General features: G+C 41.0%; 1 protein-coding gene across 1 annotated transcript in view; it reads left to right on the top strand.

Moving 5' to 3' along the window:
- Nucleotides 1-27,068, top strand: part of LOC118820459 (formin-binding protein 1) — a 110,522-nt gene that overhangs the window by 18,872 nt on the left and 64,582 nt on the right. The window contains 1 exon segment of the mRNA XM_036588816.1: nt 24,563-24,678. Within this exon segment, the coding sequence (XP_036444709.1) occupies nt 24,563-24,678 (116 nt within the window).

Below are 27,068 nucleotides of genomic sequence, written 5' to 3'. Positions count from 1 at the left end.
CACACATACCTGGTTCTTATCTAGAACCTAACCCTTTAAGTGACCAGGGACCACCAGCAGGTGCAAAGCTTTATTACACAGTTCTATAACCTAATAATAGCTCAGCCAGTTTGCACTGTAGTCCATGTAGTTAATGGATTATAAGCCTTAGTTATGTAATAAGCCTGAGATTTTAATTGGTTAATGATTTAATTATGCAGGAATTCTGAAAAATCTGTGAACGTGTCCTTTGATAATGACCCAGATTAGTGTGTTACTATTACAGATGGCTTCCAGATTAACAGCAGTGAATGTTTCTGTCTGTAGTAAACTCAAATTCACAGCAGCGCTAATCCAGATCTGCACATTAATATAAATACAGTTTTAATAGAACCGAGTTCAGCTCTTATGTAAGAGAATAGAACCGAACAATGAGCACTGTGTCTGAGAACTGTTGCAGTAACTAATCTCGTCAGCAACTCTGCGTGTGTTTACAGGAGTTTCTAATCAGCTTAATATCCCAAACAGCGTCCAGTAGTGTTCCCCTGTATCACCTGATCCCCCACAAGGCATGATGGGTAATCGTTTCCATCCTCAGCGGCAGTCGGAGCTGGTGTCTCCCTCTGTTACTCGTCTTTCCTGTTTCCGATTGATCCCTCTTCTCGGTCCCTGTGCACGGATATCGCTGCCGGTTGGGCTCCTCGGGGCCGGATTAAACCTCAGCAGTCTTTTTGAAATGGATTGCTAGTTATTCCTTCTCCGGTCGTCATGACGATGATGCGCGGGGAGCTGTTTGAGTTCCTGGACAGGCGCAGGTCCGTGTCCTCTCTGCGCTGGCTGGTGGAGGACTGCAGCCGGCCGTCCCCCGCGCCCCTCACGCTGCCGCGGGAGCACCTGCAGACCCTCCTGCAGATGAAGGCGGCCAGCGACGTGAGTTACGGCCATCCGTCGCCTGGTTACCTTGGAGATACAGCGGCTAGTTGGTGGTGCTGCCTGTGGCGATGAGGAGCCTGTTAGGCGTTTAGCTACAGAACGGATTTGAAATAGTTCTGTGATTTAAAAGTGCTTTTAGAGTCTTTAGAAGCTCTTTTAGAGACACCTCTCAGCGTCTTACTCTGTCTATACTATACTACTATGCTTAAAAAGGATGGTTCTTCAAGGGTTCTTTAGTAAAAATAGTGGTTCTAAATGGAACCATGAGCACACAAAGAACTCTTTGCATGCTTAAATGGTTGTGTGGATTGATAGTAGTGTTGTACGTGGTTCTACATAGTACCAGAAAGCGTTCTTCTGTTGTTGCAACATTCTTACAAAAGATTAAAGGCAGTGGTTCTATTTAGGACCATGAGTTCTATATAGAACCATTTCATGCTTGAATGGTTCTTTAGCTTGACAGTAGTGTTGTATATGGTTCTACATAGCACCAAAAGGGGTTCTTCTGTTGTTACAACACTCTCATAAAAGATTAAAGTAAAGGCAATGGTTCTATTTAGGACCATGAGTTCTATATAGAGGCATTTTCAATGGTTCTTTGCTTGGTGAAATTATTCTTCAGATTGATGGAGAATGTGTTGAATATGGTTCTATATAGCACCAAAAGGGGTTCTTCTATTGTTACAAAACTCTTAAAAAGATTGCAGTGAAGGCAGTGGTTCTGTTTAGAACTATTTGTTCCACATAGAACCTTTTCATGCTTAAATGGTTCTTTGCATTGTGAAATGGTTTATTAGACTGATGGGAAGAACCAAAAAAGGTTCTTCTATTGTTAAGACACTCTTAAAAAGATCAAAGTAAAGGCAGTGGTTTTATTCAGAAACATGAGTTCTATAAAGAACCATGTGGAACCACATAGAACCAAATGCTTCGTCAGATTAATGGGGAATGTGTTGTGTATGGTTACTACGTAGAACCTTTTTGAAAATGGTTCTATATAACACCAAAAAGTGTTCTTCTATTGTCACAGCCCTCTTTTAAAAGGTAAAAGTAAATGCAATGGTTCTATTTAGGACCATGAGTTCTATATAGAACTTAATGCTTAAATGGTTCTTTGCATGGTGAAATTGTTCTTCAGATTGATGGGGAATGTGTTGTACATGGTTCTCTATAGCACCAAAAAGGGTTCTTCCATTGTTGCAACACTATTACAAAAAAAAGCAGTGGTTTTATTTAAAACCGTGAGTTTTATATAAAACCTAATAGAACCACATAGAACCATGTTTTTTTTTGCATGCTGAAATGGTTCTTCAGATTGATGTTGTGTATAGTTCTAGTTTTTGAAAATGGTTCTATATAGCACTAAACACATACTCCATGAACCATTTCACCATGCAAAGAGACATTTAATCCTCAATTGATCTATGTAGAACCAGTGGTTATAAACAAAACCAGTGATTTACTAAAGAACCCTTGAAGAACCGTCGTAGTTCTAAGTGTGTAGTAAAGTGTACTGCTGTTATTGGCAGTGTATGACGGCTGGTTTGTAGATAAGCTATAGTGAAGCGTGAGAATAGTGAAGTGTGACCGAAGGGCCGAGAGCGAGTCCTCAGTGAAGGACGCTCGGTCCTGATCAGGGCACAGCTGTGGTTTCTGGGCAGGCGGCGAGGCTGGCGTTACTGCTGGGTGTGACCGATTTGCGAGTGACTCAAGCAGAAACGCTTTGCATGCGCTTTTAAATATGTTTGAATGAGTGAAGAGCAGGAAATTGAGTAAGTGTCTGTGTGTAAGTATGGCACAGTGTCAGTTAGTGTGACTCGGTTTACTGGCACGCGTAGCTCCGCCCCCAATCACTGATCTCAGTTTATCAGCTTTATAGTATTCAAATATTATATGGTGCAAAAGTCACCAAAACAACCCTTTAAAATCCTTAATACACACTACGGCCTATTACTCAGTAACTACAGGGACTCCAATGCAAACGGATTGAGCTATTCATAGGTTATAGAAGTGTAATAAAACATTGGGCCTGACGGGGGTCTCTGGCCATTTTAGGGGTTACACAGAAGCCTCAGCAACTAAATATATTTTTAATATTCTAATATTAATTAATATAATTATTAATATAATAGAAAAGACAATAAATAAATAATTAGTGAACAGACGTTTTATTAGCTTGACAAAGACGTTGCTATGAAATCCCAGGTGGTTGCTAAGATGTTGCTAGGCTGTTGCTATGATATCCCAGATGGTTGCTAAGGTGTTGCTAGGCCATTGCTATGGTGTCCCAGGTGGCTGCTAAGGTGTTGCTTGGCTGTTGCTATGATACCCCAGATGGTTATTAAGGTGTTGCTAAGCTGCTGTTATGTACTCCCAGATGGTTGCTAAGGTTTTGCCAGTCCATTGCTATGTTATACAAGGTGGTTGCTAAGGTGTTGCTAGGCTGTTGCTATGTTAACCAAGGTGGCAGCTAAAGTGTTGCTTGCCATTACCACCAAATTGCAGGTGGTTGCTAAGCTGTTGCTGGGCAGTTGCCATGTTATCCAAAGAGTCAAGATGTTGTTAGGCCATTGCTGTGTTATCCCAGGTTGTTGCTAAGGTGTTGCTAGGCCGTCGCTGTGTTATGCCATTTGGTTTTAAGGTGTTGCTGGGCAGTTGTAGGGTTATCCTAGGTGGCTGCTAAGATGTTGCCAGGCTGTTGCTATGGCATCCCAGGTGGCTGCTAAGTTGTTCCTAGGCTGTTTCTGTGTTATTGCAGGTGGTAGCTAAACTGTTGCAGGGCTTTATGTTATGCTACATAGTTGCTGGGGTGTTACTAGGCTGTTGCTATGTTATCCCAGGTGGTTATTAAGTTGTTGCTAGGTTGTTGCTGTTATCCCAGGTGATTGCTAAGGTGTTGCTAGGCCGTTCCTACGGTATCCCAGGTGGTTTTGGCTGTACATAGCCATACGGTTCAAGCTCGAAACTACAACCTGTGAAAACGGTACCAAAAAAGTGTAGAACAATGAAACGAAGAGCAGCAAGAGGCCTTACTAAACACGATGTGTAGTAACTTCCTTCTCCCACCCTCCTCTCTCAGGGCCTCTGTCGTGCTCTCTCACATGCACTTAGAGATAGCACACATGCTGAAATGTCACACTTGCATTCCTGGCAGCGTGTGCTTCTATAAATATGTGTTTTACAGGCCAACTGTGCGTGTGCGTGTGCGTGTGTGTGTGTGTGTGTGTGTGTGTGAAGAGGGGTGGGGTTTGAAATCATAGTCACTCACTGGAAAGATGAAGTTCATACAAAACACACTGTTTGTCCAAAACCTGCTCCTCCAGCGTTTCTTCTGAAATGAAGGGTGTTAATAGTGAGTTTGTCCCTCTTTGCTGCAGTAACAGCCTCTACTCTTCTAGGAAGGCTTTACACTAGATCATGGAACATTGCTGTGAGGATTTGATTGAACATTAGTGAGGTCAGGTGCTGATGTTGGATGGTCAGTTCTGAATCAATACAAATCATCGCAAAGGAACTGGATGGAGCTCCATCACTCCAGAGAACACAGTTCCACTGCTCCACAGCACAATGCTGGGGGCTTTATACCCCTCTAGCCCACGCTTGGCATAGGACATTGTGACCTTAGGCCCATGTGCAGCTGCTCCCATTCCATTGGTCAGTGCTTTTCTATGGGGAATTGTGTGCAGTTGAAGTAACTGGTGTTCTGAATTCCTGAATTCACTCATTAGGCCTGTCTAGATATCTTTATACCTCGCAACGTGCTCTGTTTATGTGCTGATGGGTCAATTACTAGTTTTAGAATTAGTACTTTGTAAAGAGTTTGCTGAGGTGACATAAGCTAGTTAGCGAGGTAGCTAATTAGCCAAATTAGATGCTATCTCTCTCTCTCTCTGTCTCTCTCTGTCTCTCTCTCTCTCTCTCTCACTCACTCTCTCTGTCTCTCTCTCTCTCTCTCTCTCTCTCTCTCTGTTTCTCTCTCTATCGCTCTCTCTGTCTCTCTCTCTCTCTCTCTCTCTCTCTCTCTCTCTCTCTCTCTCTCTGTGTCTCTCTCTCTATCTCTCTCACACTCTCTCTCTGTCTCTCTCTCTCTCTCTCTCTCTCTCTCTCTCTCTCTCTCTCTGTCTCTCTCTGTCTCTGTCTCTCTGTGCTGAGCACAGCTGGTCTCAGTGTGAGTCGGCTGATGTTTTGTATAAATGTATTCATATTTACCCCAAACATGAGCTCAAATCTGTTTACCTAAAGCATTCTTCAGTCAGGTGTGTGCGTGTCTGTGCTGGGATGGGCAGTTCAGTCCACTCTGATATTCACTTTAATGTTCTGTTCGAAAAATAATGCTCAGTAAAAGCACCACTTAGCAAAAAGATGTCAGTATAAGGTTTTTTTAGATGTTTTTTCAGTCTCCTCAGCTGACGTTATGAGCCTAGCCACATTTCAGTGTTTCACTATATACCTTTTAGCTGGAAATGAGCTACGTGCTATAGCTGCACTTTGTGCTATCGGTGTGGAGCTTCTCGACCAGTGTTGGTAGTTTTTACATGACTCTGTCTGAGATAAACAGATTGAGTGGCTGTGTGTTGGTATTTTAAATACATTTTTAGCCCATATAATCTACCTTAGTCGATCCTGAGAGATGATCAGTGATGTAAAACATGAGCCATATTTCGCCTGAGGTGCCAGAATGTAACTGCGGCACCATTTAAGGTGGAACGGGAAAATTTGCACAAGAAGCTGGCGAAAGAGTTAGAAGAGTTAAAAGAGAAGAGTAGTTCTGCTCGACAGATGGTTAACAACAGTATCTTATTTTTGCTGTTTCACAAAATCAGGTCAGTATTGTTTTGTCCCATTTGCTAATGTGGTTAGACCGCTTGCACACCCACAACCTAGCTAGCTAACATTAGTTACATTACTAGAGAACTTGTAGAGAGGAGACCATATATTCCCACTCTGTAATGTTTTCAAGGTGTCTCAAACACTAGAGGGCGCTCCTGAGCGAGTCCAAAATGAATAGGTTAAGATGGAGCATTTGAGCAAAATCATAGTTTATAAATGCTTAAACATTTTTAATATAGAAATACATTCACTTCAGTCCTGTTTTTGATATAATGGAGGAAATAGGAAGAGGCCAGACTCCTCATGAACCGTGTACTTCCTGTGTTGTTTTCTGCTCTTACATTATATCATGGCATTTTTTCATACAATGTTTGTGAAGGGTTTTTTGGCCATGAAGATCTAAAAAGAAATTGGTTTGCCTTGGCAATGTGCGTTGATTGATATTGGCTATTGGCCAGTTGTGCTGAAATGTGAGCGGTGATCTTTTTTTATTTATTTACAAAGATAGTTAATGCTTTGTAGTGGTAAATTATAACCTAATTCCTTAATCCATGTAGATACTCATAATAGATTAATGTTAACACCTTCTTACACGAACCTGAGATCAGCTTCTTATTCGCCAGCTTCTTGTTTGAATTTTCTTGTTCCACCTTAAATGGTGCAGTTTCAAGCACCAGAAAGTGAGGCTAACAAGAAGCTGGCGAATAGGAAGCCAACTTCAGCTTTGTGGTTCTTGGGGTTTATTTTTATGTGTATTAAGATTAGAAGTGATTCCCACATTGATGGATTTGCTGATGTGTGTCTGATTGTGCTTCTTGCGCTAAACTCGTTTTTTAATGTCAGGTTCAGACTGAATACTTTCCTGCTGGTCTGGACGGCTAATTAGCTTGATCATTTATTAAAGAAATAAAAGCTACCGAGAGCCGTTAATGCAGCCTGGATTAATCTGTGTCTGAGGATTATAACCAAACAGATTTGGTGAAAATCGGTTGAGTAATGAGGAAGTTCAGGCTGATTTAATCCTGAGACTCATCGTCTCTCAATACAAGTGAATTTCTTCATAAGCGAATCTTGACCTCTCCAACATGGCGGACGTGCAGACGTATCGCCTCACATAGAGAACAACAGGCAGTGTGGCACCTAGGTATGTATATCTATGGTTACAACAGGAAGAACCCAATCAGTCCAGAGCTCAAGAGTGTGGAAGTGAGTCCAGAGCTTAAACTGCCGAACTGTGGCCGAGTACAGCTGCTAATAAAGCACAGCAAATTATGAATAAGCCGTGTCTCCTTCATTAGCGGTAGACGCTGCAATACTTCAGACAAACAGAATTAAAAGTCCTTTTGGCTGAACTGAGCTGTACTTTGTTTGCCGCGTGTCTCGCGAGCGTGGGCCCCGGTGCTAGATTCTGTCAGCAGCTCGAGTGGGAGACTCCAGCCTGCCAGATTAAAGAGTGTTCTGAGGTGATGAAAGCAGAGAGGAGGAATAAAGTGAGGAGAAAAGTGAAGCAGGGGAAACTCAGCGGTACCGTCTGGAGTGGGAGGCCTGAGCCCGACACGACGCCCAGAACTCACGCGGACAGTCGGGTCTGTGGGTTCCGACTGACATTTCACGCTGTGTTTTCTGGACGGTCCTGCGTGCTGTCAGAAAGGCTACTGCAGTTCACGCTGGACTTTCATGTCACAAAGACCAATGTTTGTTGTGGGACCACCCAGACCCCCCCACACACCCCACCCCAGCCTGTCTGTGTGTGTAGCACCCTGTTCCCTGACTAAGAGGTTACAGTAGCATTGTTCTGCCTCATTCCACAACACAAAGACCCTGTGTTACTCACTCTCACACACACACACACACACACACACACACACACACATACACACACACACACACATACACACACACACACACACACTGCTGAGCATTTCACACAAATATTTCTCCCCGAATACAAAACTGCCTACAAATCTCTTAGAACAGAGGTCACTGAGAGAGAGAGAGAGAGAGAGAGAGAGAGACAGAGAGAGAGAGAGACAGAGAGAGAAAGAACACATAGAGAAAGAGAGAGATACAAATACAGGGACAGGCAGATACAGAGAGAGAAGGAGGAAACGGAGAAAAATACAGAGGCAGAGAGAGAGATACATTGAGAGAGAGAGATGCAAATACAGCTGGGAGAGATAGAGAGATAAGGAGAGAGGGAGAAAAGGGGGAAGAGGAAAGAAAGAGAGAAAGATACAAACAGAGAGAGAGGGAGAAAAAGAGAAAGATACAAACAGAGAGAGAGGGAGAAAGAGGAAGACAGATACAAACAGAGAGAAAGGAAAGAGAGACACAAACAAATACAGGGAGGGAGAAAAAGGGGAGAGAGAGATTCAGACAGAAAGAGAGAAACAGGGAGGGAGAAAAAGAGATAGAGAGAGAAGGAAAAAGACTGAGAGACATACAGAGAGGGAGAAAAAGAGAGAGACAGAGATACAAACAGAGTGAGAGGGAGAAAGAGAGATACAGAGAGAAATGCAGAGAGACAGATACAGACTGAGAAAGAGAGAGACGGAGAAAAAGAGAGACAGTGAGATGCAGAGAGAGGGAGAGAGAGAAAGAGAGAGAGAGAGAGAGTGAGAGACACTTGGATGGAGGAGTACGCATTCTGAGGCGTCCAGTGTGTGTGTGTGTGTGTGTGTGTGTGTGTTCATTAATGCGTGTTGGCAGTGATAATTAGAGACCAGCACTAATTACACACACACACACTGTGCTGTTTGCGGCCTCTCGCGCTCACTTCCTGTGTGATCTGTATTTTTAGATCAGCAGAATTCTGCTGAATGTTGGTTGAACGTTTCTACGGCAACGCTCGTGTTATTGCTGTTCAGTTGATGTGCATGTTTGAATGACATTAACTCAGCACTGCAGCTATCAAATCGCCAGCGCTGCAGTTTTCGTTATATTGTAGAACATTCAGGGATGTAAAGTATAACTGCATCGTTGGTCGGACACACCACTACACTCTTAAAACGGATGGTTCTACACCGGTTCTTTAGTAAAGCCAAAGGTTCTATTTAGAACCACGAGTCCTGTGTTTAACCATATGCATGCTTAAATGGTTCTTACATGGTGAAATGGTTCTTACATGGTTGATGGAGGATGTGTTGAATGGTTCTAGATAGCAGCAGAAAGGGTTCTGCTATTGTTATGATGTCAAGCTTGTAACCTTAGAACCCTTTTTGATGCTATATAGAATCATACAAGACATCCTCCATCAAGCACATAAGAACAATTTCACCATGTAAGAACCATGTAAGTATGCAAATGGTTCTTTGAGTGTTCAAGCTTCTATCTAGAACTATTGTCTGTACTAAATAACCATTAAAGAACCCTTTTTAAGACCGAAGTATTAAATTATCAGAAGCAGTGATCAACTTAAAGAACCATTTCTCCATGCTTTTGAGCCTGCAAATAGTTTTTTTGAGTGTTCAAGGTTTTATCTAGAACCATTACTACTACAAAAGAACCCTTGAAGAACCATGTTTTCTAAGACTGTAGTATTGCATCATCATAAGCAGCGATCAACTTGAAGAATGTTTTCACCATGTAAGAACCATTTAAGCCTGCAAATGGTTCTTTGAGTGTTCATGGTTCTATCTAGAACCAATGTCTGTACTAAAGAACCCTTGAAGAATCATCCTTTTCAAGAGTGTAGAGTGTTAAATCATCACAAGCAGCGACTTTGTGATGGGGGGGGGGCGACCTAGAAATCTTCCTCGGAGGAGGCGCAAGGCGTGAGGGCTGGACGCTGTCAAGGTCACTGCGATATTTTACTCAGAGGAAAATTTAGAGCCAGCCGTTGCGTGAGTGCGCGAGTGCGAGGAGAGGCCACGTGTGGAGACTCTGAGGCGCATTTCTTCCTCATCCGTAAACAGAAAGTCCCCTTAGTCAGTCATTTCAGACGTGTCTGGGGGGATTTCAGCCTCTTTTGTAGCCCACTTGATGAACACTCACACTGCCGGTGTGTGTGTGTGTGTGTGTGTGTGTGTGTGTTCTCAGGCACATGCTCATTTGCATCGCTGTTCGCAGCCGTTGCATGATGACTCAGTGATGACATCATGGTGAGGTGCCAGTCGCGGCGCTCTCTGAGCCTCTGCTGCCCCCTGAGGTGACTGAGTGTAGCTGCAGGCTGTGTGCAGGCCGGCTCCCTCACCTTGTGAAGTGTGTGAGGTTGGCCTTGTGTTTCTGAGGCTCTCAGCTTTGACCTCCTAAGCGTGTGGTCGGAAGTGAGCTGCTCCCCATTCACTTATTTCAGTCCAGAGCCACTTTAGATGACCTCATGGCCCTGTCCTCTTCTACAGAGAGAGACTGGACTGACTGGACCGTCCACCTTCACTTCATAACTTCAAAATAAGTGTTTATTGGCAGTACAGAAAAAGTTGTGATGAAGCTACGACTGGAGAGAAAGAAACTGCACTGCAATATTTAAAAAGCAGAAGTAGGAGCTGCTCAATAACGCAAAGCATGGAGCAGGTTTACTGTATAATAATAATAATAGTAACAACAACAACAACAATAATAATATTAATGATAATAATAATAATAATAATAATAATATATTAACAACAATTATTATTACTTTTTCTTATGATTATTATTCATATTTGTTTTGTTGTTAATAATAACAATAATACTAATCATTATTACAATTATATAATATAACAATAATATAATAACATAATTATAATAAATAACTAAATAGAACTATAAATAAATTATGATTATTGTTGTTCTTGTTATTATTCTTATTAATAATAATTACCAATAATGCTAAGTATTATTAATTCTAAAAGCTAATAACATTATTATTATTATTATTATTATTATTATTATTATTATTACGTTTTATTTATTATTGCAACGTCAATATGTTAATGCATAATATGTTAATTATTTTTCTTATTATTATCATTATAAAATATAATGATAATTGTTGGTGGTAATAATTATTTATTATATAATTATTCTAAAGTAAACAAATGCATAAATAAATAAAATAATTGTAAAGGATGTAAATGACTAATTATTGTAGTAATATTAATATAATCAATAACAATTTTTTATATAAATATATATTTATAATAACTTTTCTAGTTATTAATAATAATTAATGTTAATATTAATAATGATTTTTAAAGTATTATTTCTACTAATAATTGTAGTAATTTACATAAAGAATAAAAAATATATATATATATATATATTTATAATAACTTCTGTAGTTATTAATACTAATGAATATTAATTAATATTAATAATAATGAGTTTTTTAAGCATTGTTTTCTACATTTAAACATTTTGAAAGTCATTTGTTTTGTAATGCTCAGTATTATAATGCATGTTCAGTTGCGGCTGCTTGTTTTCACTGTGTTGACTTTGTCTTACTCTCCTTATAACGTCTGTGTGAGTGGGCGGGGCTAAACTGCCACAGGACGAGAAGGCGGAATGTGTGAATGGGTTGAATTAACTGGGTTTAGTGTCCGCGAGTGGACTGCATGGAGTGAACGGTATGTTTCGAAACTTTGAACAGTGTTTACGTACTAGATTAAACTCTGTTGTCTGATAAGTTAGCATTAATAAAGCTAATAATTCAGCATTAACAGTGAATTTCGTTCTTCCTGAGTGCTGCTAGTCAGGCAGGTGTCATAAGTGTCCAGGTAAATAAACAAAATGTGTGATAAAAGTGGGATATGGGCCCTTTAAAACACACTCTCACTGGAGTAAACTGGTTTAAATACTTCACATAATAACCTGAGGTGCATGAACGACAAAAAGGCAGAGCGATGATCAGGTTATAATCCCGCCCTCTCCCACCTGCCTGCCTAATCTCACGCAACCAGAACCGATTTTAATTCACTGTTTATGTTAGGATTATGAGTACGACTCGAACTGTTCATACTGTCTGTCGTTGGTGAAATAAAACAGTGCTGCAGTTTTTGATAAACTGAAAGAGCTGAAGGATTAGCATTTTGGTTATGGAGATTAAGATTAGGTTTTTAGGCATATCAGTATTTAGCTAAACTCGTGTATTTCAATAGGAAGTCCCCATAAAGACACCAATACAAGTGTGCGTGTGTGAGAGGGTGTGCGGCTGCAGATGTTTCCTGGATTCCCATCGTAACCCAGTTGTGTGGATTAGATGGAGCTGTTTGATGTACAGTTTTGGCTCGGGGGGGGGTCAGAGGGGTCAGGGGTGTGCGTTATTGAGTTATTGCTCCATTGATGGTATATTTAGCGTTTCCTCTCATTCTGTTTTATCAGCGTCTTTTACTATAAATACTGCACAGTTTTGTTTATTAGCAGGGCAGCTAATAGCAGACACAGCTATATACACTATTCACACTCGCAGAATGTGTTGAGGTGGGTCAAAGGTCATTCGTGTCATGAATAACTGTGGGGTTATTGTGAGATGGTGGTGTCTCAGCATGTCCCACGTTAAATAGCAAAAACAATAGATTAGTACACAATCAGCAGCACCGTTAGTGTTCTAAACACACTGTTCACCACAGCGTTGTGAGGACCGAGACACAGACGGGGTGTTTTAGGCTTTATTTAAATCTCTCTCTCCTCTCTCTCTCTCTCTCTCTCTCACTCTCTGCCATGTCTCCCTTCCTTTTCCTCTCTTTACTCTATCTCCCCCTCCACCCTGTCTCTCTATTTCCCCTCTCTCTCTTACTCTCTTTCTCTCTCATCCTTCTTTCTTTCTCTTCCCTTTCTCTCCCCCCGCTCCCTCTCTCTGTGTTTCTCTCTCCTCTCTCACCCTTCTCTCTTTTCCTCTCTCTCTGCCCTCTGTCTTTCCCTTTCCTTCCCTCTTTACCTATATTGTTTCTCTCTCTCTCTCTCTCTCTCTCTCTTTCTCTCTCTCTCTTTCACCTGTCCCTCTCTCTCTGTCTTCCCCCCTCTTCCCCTCTCTCTCTCTTTCTGTCTCTGTCTCTCTTTCCCCTCTTTTCCTCTCTCTCTCTCTCTCTTCCCCTTTCTCCCTCTCTTTCTTTCCACTGTCTCCCTCTCTTGCTTTCTTTTCACTCTCTCTCTCCCTCTCCCTCTCTCTTTTCCCTTTCTTCCTCTCTCTGTGTCTGTCTCTCCATCTCTCTCTCTCTCTCTCTTTCTCACTCTCTTTCTCCAACTGTGACCTCTTTCTACATGGTAGCCTCAACACACGGTGACATCATTTGCCTGAGAGTCATGTATTTTTGCATGTGCATGTCTCTCTCTCTCTCTCTCTCTCTCTCTCTCTCTCTCTCTCTCTCTCTCTCCCCCTCTCTCTCTCTCTCTCTCTCTCTCTCTCCCCCTCTCTCTCTCTCTCTCTCTCTCTCTGACTCAGTGCTCTTATTCCACTCCGCTGGTTCTGCAGCACGCTTGATTGGAACTTTGGTTATCTCTCTCTCTTGTGCAGTCCAGCGTGTGTGTTTGTACGCCCCTCCCTCTTTCTCTCTCTCTCTCTCTCTCTCTCTCTCTCTCTCTCTCGCTCTCTGTCTGATCGCTAATTCCTGTCCAGTAGATCAGTAGATCGGTGTGGAGCAGACAGAGACAGAGAGCAGGGTGTATCCTCCACTGTTTTGGGTCACTGACCGACCCCTTCGTTAACCTTTGACCTTTCCCGTGCTGGATGTCGTTTTCGAGCCGTGCGGTCTGTGCGGGCGCTGCAGGTCGAGCTGGAGGTCTCTTTTTAACCTGTGCTCTCAGCTTGTGCCGCTTGTGTCTGAGCTGCGTTCAGTTCACCTGCAGCGTCTGGATCGCTGAACCCACAGCGTCCAGTCAGGCCCACTGATCTGACTTCGGTCTCGTGGATCAGTTGTGCGGCACAGCAGTGGAAGCTCTTCTTTGGATTATAATCTACCGTAACAGCTGGATTATTATCTGTGGATCAGACTGCGCTGATTCGGACCTGGAGGAGGGGTTGAAAACGTGGCAGTGGACTCTGTGGTCCAGACTCGGTTCTGGTTCCTGTGTTTGATTGACAGGCTGTGTCGGGGAAGCCCCTCCCCCTCTGAGGAGTCCTGGTTACCATGCTGCATGCTCAACAGAGGGTAAATAACAACAATAATAACAGCAGCATATAGCAAAATAACGGGGGCGTTTATCGTTATCTGTCAATCTGAAGGTGGCGATTTAATTAACCGCATTAATTTTTGTTTGAATTAAAATAAAAATAGTAGTATTCATTAAAGCATGTGCCTATTTATTGCCCAAAATAATATTCTTAGGCCATTTGTGTTTTGTTTTTATTGCCTGTGCAACTATAGTGCAAATAATTCTTCCATTTGCATTTAAATCTTCATAGTTTTATTTAAATCCATCTGAATTGTGTTAAAATTTTTCAAAACAAAGTGAATTGTGACGGAATTTAAGATTTCATTCATGCACTGAATCATTTTGTGGTCAAATCGAGGTCACAGTTTTGCACCCTTGTAATTAAAGGGTCTTTTACTTTGCATTATTTGCAAATTTAACTGCACAGTTGCTTTGTTTTTCCACACTAATGCCAGATATTCACTGTCTGTGTTTCAGACTGGTGGGATTTGAGCTGATCCCCACCGCGGTTGGGCTCGTATTAGCAGATATGCACCCCCCTCCGGTGATGGGGGAGTGAGTACAGGGGGCTTATGGGTAATGCAGATCATAACAAAGAGGTCCATCTCTCTGCTAATGCCAAACAACGAGAGGCAGGTTGTGAAGCCTGAGCAGCACCGCAGGCTGTAGGTCAGGCTGGATGTTTTTGCCTTTTGGATGCTGACCACTCTCTGACCGCTGGCATGTAAAAATTCATCTTTTATGAGGATAATTAGCAGTGTGCTCGAGCAGTAGGGGAGCTTTATTGTCTCTTTATTGTTAAGAAAGGCATGGCTGGATTGGGGCTGTAGCACTCGGACGAAACTCTTCACGTTTTATTGGAATCAGAATCTCACTGTGACGATGCCGTGTCTGATGCCGTCAGGACTGTCATCCCGCCGGACAGCGGGCTGGTTCTACCAGGTAGAAGCTCAGCGGTCCTGTTAGAAAGAGCACGAGAGGGATTTTCAGCTCTTGTTCTTTGTTTGTTTATTCATTTTTATGTTTTATTTAAGACATATTTAACTCTCTGAGCTCAATGCAGTTTGGTTTTATTATTTTGGTGTGACTCAGAGTTTTCAATACAATATTTATCATGTTCATCAATATCATATACGCAAACTTCAGTAGAAATTGCAGTTTTGAATGCTGAATATGGCATTCACATGAATTGTGTAGGGGCCAAAGCAACATCAGGCAATGGCAGGGGAGAGAGCAAAATCTGTGGCAATGACAGGGGCCAAAGCAAAGCTTGTGACAAAGGCAGGGCCCAAAGCAAAGCTTGTGACAATGGCAGGGGCCTAAGCAAAGTATGTGGCAATGGCAGGGGCCAAAGCAAAGTCTGTGGCAATGGCAGGGGCCAAAGTATAACATGTGACTGTGACAGAGGCCAGAGCAAAATCTGTGGCAAGGGCAGGGGCCAAAGCAAAGTCTGTGTTAATGGAAAAAAAGCAAATTAATCACTTGTCATACTTTGATCAGGACATTAAAGAAGAATACTGACTAATAAAAAAAGTTTTTACAAAGTATTTATTTAAAGAACGTTCAAATTTAATATTTTATTGAATTTCAACAAAAAATATTTATAAATATTTATAAATATTATACATGCAAACGAGTCACGTCAGCATGATTTGATGCATTTAAATGCTGTATATGGCATTCACATGAATTGTGTGGGGACCAAAGCGAAATCTGGCAATAGCAGGTGCCAAAGCAAAATATGTCACCATTGGTGGGGCAAAAGCAATATGTGAAAATGGCAGGGACCAAAGCAAAATCTGGCATTAGCAGGGGCCGAAGCGGAATCTGGGAGTAACAGGGGCCAAAGCAAAATATGTGACAATGGCAGGGGCCAAAGCAGAATCTGGCAGTAGCAGGGGCCAAAGCAAAAAAAAAGACAATTTGAACAGAATTTAAGCAGGACATTAAAGAAAAATGAAAAAAGTTTTTAAAAAGTCTTTTCCAGCCTTGATTGTGTGTTTTTCGTGCTGATTAGCAGTCTGTTGTACAAAATGTACAGTTGTGTGCAAAAGTTTGGTCAAATTACGTTTTATTGATTTTGTAAGTGAAAGTAATAAACACACACTGTGGCCTGTGCAAAAGTTATTTTATATTTTGTGATTTTTGTTTCTAGTATTTTAAACTCGGCAAATAAACAGAAATTTTCTGCTAATATTTGCAGAAATATGCCATAAGTTGTTCCCTGTTTGATGTGTTTTTTTTTCATGTAGAAAAATCACCCAAAACGTGGCCGTATGCTGAATACGTGCTGATGAATATGAACTATGACTATGTTGGCTGGTATAAACTCAGCTACTGCTTTAGTGACAGTCGTTTCAGTAAGATGAGCTAATCGCATTAGATAACCTGTACAAATGCCCCAGATGCTGACAGCGAACCTTTGGGATGAAAGTGAGAGTGAGACGGAGGGAAAGAGTTCTAAATTAGATGTGCAGTATTTCTGTCTCCATTTTTGCGTTTGGAGAGTCTAAATATGACTTGCGAGCAAAACTAGAGAAATGCATGCAACCCACATGCACATCCTGTGTCTACACACACACACACACACACACACACAGGCGCACAGCTCTTTCCTTCCTGTGTGCGATAGGTGGACTTCACACAGGCCAGTGTGTGAGTGTAGTGTTCTTCAGGCCAGACGGAGTGTGTGCGGCGCAGTCGGGAAGGTGTTTGCGAGTGTGTGTGTGTGAGAAGTTGGACTGAGTTAGTGGTTGGAGATGGTGGAGGAGAAGATGGGTGGATGCTGGAGCTACACCAAGGTGAGCTGGAGCGGTTCTGTGGTGTTGGCTTCGGGCACTAGCTAGCTTGAAGCTAGTTGACGCTCCAGAATGCGTCACGTCAGTGTTAAAGTGTGCCTTGTTTATGTCTGTACATGCTTCTGTTTGATGTACCGGTGCGTTTGGTGTGTTAGGCCACGATGTGCGGTCGTGTGCAAAAGTTTTGGCGCCCCCGGTGAAATATGGTTTTCAACGTGTTGTTGACTTTCTAAGTTAACACATCCTCTACAGAGAGCACATTTTAATGCAAACTGATTGTTTATATGATGAATTTGACATACTGGAGGTTAAAATGAAACATAAAAAGTGGCCTGTGCAATTTTTTTGTTTTTTCTTCAGGTTAAACTCAGCAAATTAATAGAAATTGCGCAGTAAAATTTGCAGAAAAATGGCTGCATGTAGAGGATGTTTTTGTTTTTCATGTCAGTCAACAAAAATGTAGTTTGAACAAGGATGTTCAAACTTTTGCATGTCATTGTGACAGTACCATTTAGTGTAACGCTGTCATAACACTGTTTAGTTCAACGGTCCGTTCTAATGAATGGCTTGTAGCTTAATGAAGACGTCTATAACTGCTTCTTGTGGTGAGGATGTCTCACCTTTGGTTCGTGTTGGTATGCATATTTGTGTGTCACTGCCGTGTGGTTGTTAAAGTATGGGGTGTTTATGTCTTATGTTTTTCTTGAGTTTTATTGCTTCCCCTGTGATTTTATGTACCAAAAACAGATTCATTTCTGCTATTTTCCAGCCTTTTGTTATCCTTGAGTTAAACAGACTGCATTTGTTACTGTGCCTTTAAGGCTGAGATATGCAAAGGAGTTCTGGTTTGCTGTCGTGTATCGCACCTCATCCGAAAAGCACCCTGGGCTGAAAAGCTCCTTATAACATCAGTGTGAGTGGGCGGGGCTAAAGTGCTGTAACAAAAACAATTAATTCAAAACCGCTAAGTTGCTGTATGTGGACTGTGTGGACTGGAGAGTGCATGTTTTAAAACTTTAACAATGTTTACATATTACTTCAAAGTCAGTTTTCCATGATTTGGCCCCTTTAACTAAGCTAGATTGAGTATGATGTCTAATGCGTATTAATAAGTGCGTTTTTCATGTATAAAATGTAAGGTAAATGTTGTGGCTCAGTCCCAAATTGCTCATTGTCAGATATATCATGCCTGTTATTTCATGACCTGCTATTACAGGTATCAAATTCAAAGACGAGGGCTTGAAAAGAATCATCGTGTACGCTAAACCAGTTCAGGTAGACCACCAACCAAAAATATCTACGTAATAGCGGCTCTGTGGTCAGAAGCTGACTGCCGGTGAAGAGCTAGAGGACAGCAAACAGACAGAGCAGATAGTGGAGCGAGAGAAATTGAAACATGCATAATTTTCAGCCACCTGTTTGAATAAAACAGACGGTAAAGCTGCACTTCGTAAGATTTGGGAATTTGGAGACCTCTCTGGTGGAAGTGTGTAACTGCAGCCCTCTTCCCTGAGTGGATGAATCAAAGAGAATTCAAAGAGAACTCGGTCAAAACTCGGTGAAGGACGTGTCTTCAGAGGATGTGAGCGAGTTGTCTACGATTGTCATTATCTCTTGATGAGTAAAGTGTTGAATTTGACATCATTTGAGGCCTAAACATCGAGTCAGACCTTCTTTTTGAGGTTATGCTTGTGACGTTAATATGTAAAGATGTCGCTTCTGTCGGATGAAAACCTCATATCTCCAAAATGATAACTTTACAGGAGAAAGAAAAAACATACTTTAAGTTTAATGTAAGTCAATGGAACCACACATTTTTCCACATCATTTCGGGCCATTTCTTTTGGTCCGTTCATCATTAAATTTACTTACAATGTAAATGACAACAGGAAAAGGAGATACGAGGTTTTGTTCCGACAGCAGCGATATTAAGGTCAGATGCTTCAGACTGATTTTATTCTCCTCGCTCGGTAATGATGTTTCTTTTAATTTTAAGAAAAGTATCTTACATAGTGCAGCTTTAATGTGTGATGTTCCTTTGTTGGGGGCTTATAAAATTAGTAAGAAGTACTGAATTTGGTTCGCAGGCCTTGTTTGTGTACTGTATGGTCTGATGTTTTCATTTCATAATATTCATACTTGCATTTTGAGGATATCATGAGGCCAATGAGATGTAATGTTTTGTTGCTAAAGCCCTGACACTGGAGTCAGACACACTTACAAAAGATGGTTCTTCAGTGGTTCTTTAGTAACAGCAATGGTTCTGTTGAGGACCCTGAATCATATATAGGGCCATTTCATGCTTAAATGGTTCTTTGCATGGTGAAATGCTTCCTCAGATTGATGGAGAATGTGCTGTATATGGTTCTATGAAAATAGTTTTTCATCTGTAATGCTCTGAGGTCAGATCATTTATACCGTTATATAATAAACTCTGCTGGCTGATGGTGTGATGGTGATGGTAATGTGATCTGTGGCTGACTCCATGTTTCCTCACTATAACAGCATTAGATGCGGCTTTTACCTGCAGTTACATCAGCTCCGTCGCGTCAGGCCCTCAGACTGGCTGGGAAATGGTGCTGACAGAGCATGAGGTCATTCTGGGCCTGTTATAAGGGGAGTTGGCCACTATTGTAGAACTGCAGCGGGTGGTTGTTAGGGAAGCAAAATGATCCGTAGTGGGTTTTTTTTTGTCGTCATTGGACTTTTTTCTGCATGTTAACGCACATGTTGTATTTATTTGCTGACCTTAACATATTAGAAAAAAATAAAAAAATGCCATAACTTTTACACAGGCCACATTTCATATTCTGTTTGTTTCACAATATGTTAAATTCAGCAAATAAGCTGTTAATATGCATTAAAATGGTCAGAAATGTGTTCTCTGTAGAAGATGTTTTAACTTAATTTGCATGTTCACCAAGTAAAAATGTGTTTTATGATAATTTTGTCCAATATTGCACTAAATTATTTTGAAGTATCACAATATCATATTTTTGAAATATTGCCCACCCCTAATTCATCTATAGAAATAAATGTTATATTTCTGTTCAGTGCTAATAACAGTTTCTACATTTTATAAATATTCATGTATCGATATTGATAGAAATGTACATAAAAAAGTATTATGTCATCGCTGTCCAAAGAAAACCACTGTGTCTCCATTTTTGTCGATTTTTATTTTTCTACATTGTTTCAACACACCAGTGATCCTTTACACTATATGAAAATTTCATGATGAATGGACTAATAGAAATGCTCCAAAATCACTTAGAATAAAATCTCTTTACATTGACTTAAATTGAAAAGTAAGAGTGTTTTTGTCTTCTCCTGTAAAGTTACTATTTTGGAGATACTTGTTTTTCTTTGGACAGCGACGATATTAACATCAGCCATAATTTCCATATCGATGTATCCCTACTGATTAGAATGAATAGGACATTTTTATTCTCTCGGACTCTTTCTGTATCTCTCTCTCTCTCTCTTTCCACTGCTGTGTCTTTGTTTGTCTATCATGTACACCGTCGTCCCCCTGTCTCTTCATCTCTCTTCATCTCTGTTCATCTCTCCCTGTGTCAATAACTGGTGATGTATCTGTTTGTCAAGTACACAGTAGCTTTATGAATTATTCATTTTCCCCTGTTCCACACAGTAAACCAGCTCTTATAGCTGCGTTTCAGGTCAGACTGCAGTGGATCGCTGGTTAGTAAGGAGCAGGCCTCGTTATGCATTTTCAGCTACCTTCTGAAAAGAGCAGAACAGGAAATTAAAGTGGTAATTTGGCAAAGAAGCAGACTTTTATGGTTTTCCTGTATGCCAGTTGCCGAGACATGTTTGATACCTAATGTAGCTAACAAGTGATGGAGGCTAATACCCCACCAGTTAGCACTGTGCATAAAAGAATGCTGTTTTTAGACATAAGACATATTTTTGTCTGCTTGTTTTTGCTTGGGGATGTAGGGTAACGTCATTTTAGTTCCAGTCAAATCTGCCATATCATTCATTTTTATAGACTGTGAGCTTCCACATCAGTAAGGATCTCAGAGGCTTCAACCTGCTATAAAACTGTTTACAAGCCCAGGTTGTATTAATCCATACGATAAAACTTTGTAAAAATAACCCCAGATTATATTAATCCTGTGCTATAAAACTTTATAGAAATGATCCCAGATTATATTAATTCCATGCTATAAAACTTTTCAAAATTATCCAAGATTATATTGATCTTGTGCTGTAAAACTTTATAAAAATAATCCCATGTTATATTAATCTCTACCATAGAACTTTATAGAAATAACCTCAGATTATATTAATCTCTAATATAAAACTTTATAGAAATAAACCCATGTTATAGTAATCCCTACTAACAGACATTTATAGAAACAATCCCAGATTATATTAATCCCTACTGTAAAGCTTTATAGAAATAACTCAAGGGTAGATTCACCTCTACAATAAAAGGTTATAGAAATAAATCCAGGTTGTAGAAATCCCTACTATAAAAATCTATAGAAATAACCCCAGATTATATTCCTCTCTAATATAAAACTTTATAGAAATAAATCCAGATTATGTTAATACTATGTAATACAATGTAGTTTGTCTAGTTTGGAATAGTGGACACAGATGAATCCCAAATGGCTGTTTATTAGGCATATTATTGTCACTGGGGTGGAACCATCAAGGGTCCATCTCAGTACCTTTAGTCAGGGAACATAACTGAACCATAATCTACTGAAATGATATTTTCTAAGATGTACTGACTCCACACACCCCGTCTCGTCTCCAGGACTTTTATTTTATTGTTCTGTTTTAAAACATTCTGTTATGAAAAGGTACAAATATGAACTTTTCACCTGAGAAACACTTCATTAAGGTACACAGTTGGGCCTTAAAACCACTGTTGTGCCTCTGAGGGAACATTTACATTGATGAATGAAAAATGAACCTTTATTTCTAACAGAGTAGTAGGTGGAATTGGATACGTCTAAATCGGGAAGAAAATTGGAAAAAAATAGATTTCTAAACTTGCAGTGCGGGCCTGGCTGTACACGCACCTTTAGACACACCTGTGAGTGTGAGAGTGAATGAGGGGAGCTGGATTTGAGGAGTGTTGTAATTCTCACTGACAGAATGGGGCTAGCTGTAGGTCTGTGAGAATGCGAGTGTGTATGGGGTAAGAGGCCTGCAGCAGGTTTGTGTGTGTATGTGTGTGAGAAATGAGTGAAGCAGAATTTGGTGCTTTGGGTTTTAAATACGCTGCAGGTTAAATTAGATGCGTTGGTTTGGTGCTGCACCAGTGTTGGTTGTGTCTGTATGTGCAAACTATTCAGCAAAGTAGAACTGAACTCAGACTAGAGATGGACGATACTCCGTACATTTTGGAAAAAACATTTGTGGCTCGGCTGTGGGAGGGGCTGAAGTTGGGAAGTGTTTGCAAGTACTGATGATTTCCATGATATGCTTTGAAAAGCGCATTGTGACGATAAAGATATATATTATCATATTACCCAGCCCTAACTGTGCATTCTGCTGTAAGGACGCTGGCGCAATATGGCTGGTGCTTTATGGAGGCTTCTTGGGCTGGTTGTTTGGGTGATGCTACATCTCAACTATGATGCATCCTGGACCGGCCGCTTGAGTCACGGCTTGTATTACTGCTACGAGACTCTCTGGATCGAGGACCTGATAGACGTGACATTGCAGCCTGGGCCGGCTGCTTGGTTGACACTGCACTGCAGATGTGGGGCAGCCTGGACTTGGAGTGTTTGGCTGCGTTAGCAGTGCTACACTGCAGCTACAAAGCCTTTTGTGCTGGCTGCCTAAGCGACGCTACATCGCAGCTATGTGGCTGCCTGGGGCGGCTGCCTGGGTGTCGCTGCATTGCAGCTATGAGGCTACCTGGACTGGTGGTGTTTGACTGCAGGAAAATGTTACCCCTTCGGATGTTTTAGGCCTTCAAGGCTTCCCAGGCCGGCCTCTTGTGTGATGCACTGTTGTGGATCACGGTGCGAGATGTGAGATGTTAGGTGCATGATGTGAGAATTTCCCCCGCAGCTAAGGACTCTTCCTAGGCTAGCTAAGTGACTCTATAAATGGAAAAGGCGCTATATAAATAAATGTGATGATGATGATGATGATGATAAAGCAGGACATTTTATAGCGGAAAACTGTGGGATTCAGTGCTGTGATTTAAAGATAGCATATTCATCATTGTCCACCTCCTATGGAACAACCATAGTTAGAACCTGCTATTTCTGAAATAGTTCTTCATCTAAAAGTGAAGAAAATACCCCATGGCACACCAAATGAACAACGTTTAAAGGAATTTGAGCTGCTTATTTCAGTTTTTCCTGAGGCAGAAAACTTAAGTAGCTCATTTTGAGTTCAAATAAAACCTGAAGAATCATTAACCTCTTAAAATCCCAGGCTTATTACATACTGAGGCTCAATACTCAGCACCTGAGACTTCAGTACAAACTGGCTGAACTATTATTAGTTTATAGAAGTGTGTATAACTTTGGGCCCTGACCACTCAAAGGGTTAAGTCAATAAATAATGAAAGTAAATGTGAAGGGTCAGATCTCAGTCCTCAAACAGTTTATAGGATCATTAATAGAATTAAATTAGGAGAATTCTTAAGTGTGTCGCAGTTAGTCACATTTTCTAGTTCTTCTCGTGGAGAAAAGAGGTCGCACCTACACACGTCCTCATCTGAGCTGCATTCTTTCATTGTCGCTCTGTTAAACATTTACACAGAGAGGGACTCGTCCACCAAACAGCACCATGTGTGTGTGTTTTGAACGTGTGAGGTCAGCTTTGTTACTGAAAGAGGAAAGTTTGACAAAAATCGGACTAATCTTTGGATTCGGAGATGAAGTCTACGAGTTGTCATGGTTAACATCACTGGCATGTAGAGAGGCACACCAGAGCCAGGGACTGGAGTTCAGGGCCATTTACAGAAACTTCTTAAGTCTGTTTAGTTACCGTGACAACTTCAGTTAGGACTGAATTTAGCTGTTACAGAACAACAGTTCTTAAGTTCATAATCTTATCATTAACACCTGATAAGAAAACAGCATTACAGAAACATCCTAACTGAACTAAATCTCCTAATAACTTTAGGACAAGCACAAAGGTGTGTTAACTTGTGTTAACGTGCATAGTTCACTATAACTAGTGCGATGACAGTGAGGAATAACGTTAGTGCGCTCGGCTAAAGCGTTTGGGAAATGGAGACTGAAACTGGAGAACAGCAACACTCTGCTAAACACCAGGGGGTGCTCTCACAGTATTCACAGCTTAAAGTTTATCACACTTTAGTTTTGTTTGACCTTTTTTTTACATTAGTAACGGTAGCTAGAACCGCTTTTTCACTGCATGGTGTCGGCTCAACTCAACTCTACTCACCGTTGGTTTTCCACTAGGCAAATCTGGTACCTGGTACTGGGTGCTATAATACTACACCCTTAAAAAAAGATGCTTCTTCAAGGGTTCTTTAGTACAGGCAGTGGTTCTGTTTAGAACCATAAGTTCTGTATAGAACCATTTCGAGCTTAAATGGCTCTTTGCATGGTGAAATGGTTGTTCAAACCAATACCAAAAAGGTTCTGTTGTGTGATAAAGTGAAGCTTTTACCAAGAGCAGAGCCCTTTTTGGTGCTCTGTAGAACCATATACACAAGAATGATTTCACCAGGCAAAGAACTGTTAAAGCTTTACCTGGTTCTATATAGAACTCATGGTTCTAAACAGAACTATTTCTGTTACTAAAGAACCCTTAAAGAACAATATTTTTTAAGTTGTAGCTTATCACCAATCAGAGGGCTGATCGTCATGAGTGGGCACGTGATTTTGAAAGACGGCTTGTTCAGAGTTCCGGCGAGTGTTCTAGACATGTTCCGTTCGCTAAGCTCTCTCTTTCTTTTTTTCTCTCTCTCTTTCTTTTTTCAGGATCAGTTCGAGAACTTGGAGAAGCATACCCAGTGGGGCATCGACTTTGTGGAGCGCTACACCAAATTTGTCAAAGAGCGGTCAGAGATCGAACTCAACTATGCAAAGCAAATCAGGTATGTGTCCAGCCAACAGAACCGATATCAAGAAATGGTAACTGTTGATCGGAGCTCGGCAGAGACCGAAGACATTAAGTACAGGTTCATTTTTCAGGAGATATTTGTGATGGGATTAGATACAAGATCCACTTGTATAAGTACAGAGAAAGTCAAAAGTTGAAAAAAAACAAGTCTTCAAAAACGGATTAAAAGCTACAGAGAAAATGGGGCTCCTAACAACCACCTGGAAGACCTGGTAGACACCAAAGCTGCCCCCATCAGATAAACAGCACTTAAAGCTTTCATCTCTGAGAGAGAGGAGAAAATCAAGCTGCTTCAGATCTGAAAACATCCACAGGTGTTTCTGTCCATCCTTCCACTGTGAGAAGACGACTCAGCGCTATGGGTCTGAAAGGATGTGTAACTGTCATAAACCTCACTGAGAAAAGGAGACAATTTCTTTAATGTTGTATGTTGCTATTTGTTTAAAGTATGATTAGTTAGATTTCTGTTTACAGATCCCAAAAAAAATGCCTGCACTTGGGTTACATTCATAGACACTTTATTTTAATAGTGATTTATCGCTTCTTATATCGTCATCATGATATCCAGCAGCTTTATTGAACATAGCATTTTATGTCAATATTGTTCCCTAATACAGTTATGAGCCATTGAATACCAGTTTAGACACCCGCCATCTGCCTCTTGCTGTGTGTAACTGGTGGATTCGTGTGTTCATCATCTGCCTCTCGTCTGTAATTGGTGGATTCATGTGTCTGTCCGTATTTTGCCTGAAACTGACCAGTGGAGACTCAGGAAATCATTAAGACCTCAAAAACCCTTCATTCTTCATTCAGTAGCCTTGGGCACAGACGTGAAACAGTGTGTAAGAAGTGCACAGCCGTGATTTTATTCACACATTTCTCTACTAAGACTAAGACTTTGGGAAACCCATTTTAAGCACCAAAACAATTCGTCCACATGAGTAAAGCTGGGTTTTCACAAGATATATAGAGATTTCTAAAACTGTCGTTTTGTGAGCCCTAGGGCTAAATTATCTCTTTACCCAGTGCTCCAGGTCAAATAGGCCTCATTACAGAGAGAGCTGAGATTGTTCGGAACATTTTGATATATAACGTGGGTATCATGCCGTATGCAAGAGCCTTTAAAGGCACATTTAAGAATGTACGCACAAATCAAGACCCCAGAGAGTAAAGCTGACTGTGGTCACTTTCCACAGTCGTTAGATTATTACGCTACAACAAACAGAATATGAATTTGGTTTAGACCAGAGGTCGGCAACACGAGGCTCCGGAGCTGCATGTGGCTCCTGTTGTGGCTCCACAGCTGAATCAGATTTGCAGGTAAAAATAAAATAATCCTCCTTTACAGTAAAATAAAGCTCTGCTGATCGTTCAACACAGTTTAACAATAAATGGTCTTAAACTCTGGAGTTAATGTAGAACTGCTAATTCACCCTTTAACCCTGAAGATCAGCGCAGACTGCTGGTCACCATAGCAACACAGACAACAATCTCACCTAGCTAGTAGCTAACAAAACAGCAAAGAGAGAGATTTAAGATGAACATTGATAATTTAGAGATGAATGGACTTATTTGCGTTTATAATCACTCCAGCTGGTTTCCTGATACGTTTAATCTGAAACGAGAAACTGTCAAACACTAAAAATCACAAAACCGAAATCAGTTTCTAGTTAGAATTGTCCCATTCCACCTTAAATGGTGCTGCCATTACATTCTGGCACCTCAGGCACCATTTAAGGTGGAACTGGAAAATTCAACAAGAAGCTGGAGAATGAGAAGCGACTTCATCCTCATAAAAAGTCGAATGTTGAGAGACGTTTTACAAGAAACTATTCTATTTTGTGGAAAAGTTTCCTGCTGGAGATGCGAGAAAAGCGACTATAGCTGAGCTAAAGATTAAAGCAGAGCAAAGTGAGTCTGTGTTTTTGTTTATGTTATATTTTTTATCCTATACTAGCACATCAGCACATACTGAGACATGTTTACAGCCAAGATGGTAAAACGGACATGAAATGTTGTGGCTCCCAAGGTGGTTTGATTTTTGTTGGGACAGGACAAAATGGCTCTTTTGGGTTGTGACCCCTGGTGTATTTAGTGCTCTGACGTGTTTAAAGGCCAGCGCTGAGTAATAGCCAGTGCTAACATTTTTAGCATGCATGCTTGCAGAGTTTTTTCTACTATTATTTCACTCTCATGAGGAACGCGTGGCTCTGCCTGACTCTACACATCATTCTGTGTGACTGTAGATGTTTGTGTGAGTGTTGATTTAGCAGATACACCAGCGTTAGCTAGGTAAACATAGCGAATACAGTCAGCCAGCTGGGCCACGTTAGGTCTGAATTTTAATAGTCAGACAAGACAATG

Source organism: Colossoma macropomum, unplaced genomic scaffold (assembly GCF_904425465.1).
Source record: "Colossoma macropomum unplaced genomic scaffold, Colossoma_macropomum, whole genome shotgun sequence".
In the NCBI taxonomy this organism is placed as follows: domain Eukaryota; kingdom Metazoa; phylum Chordata; class Actinopteri; order Characiformes; family Serrasalmidae; genus Colossoma; species Colossoma macropomum.
This window is presented reverse-complemented; position numbering and strand designations above follow the sequence as displayed.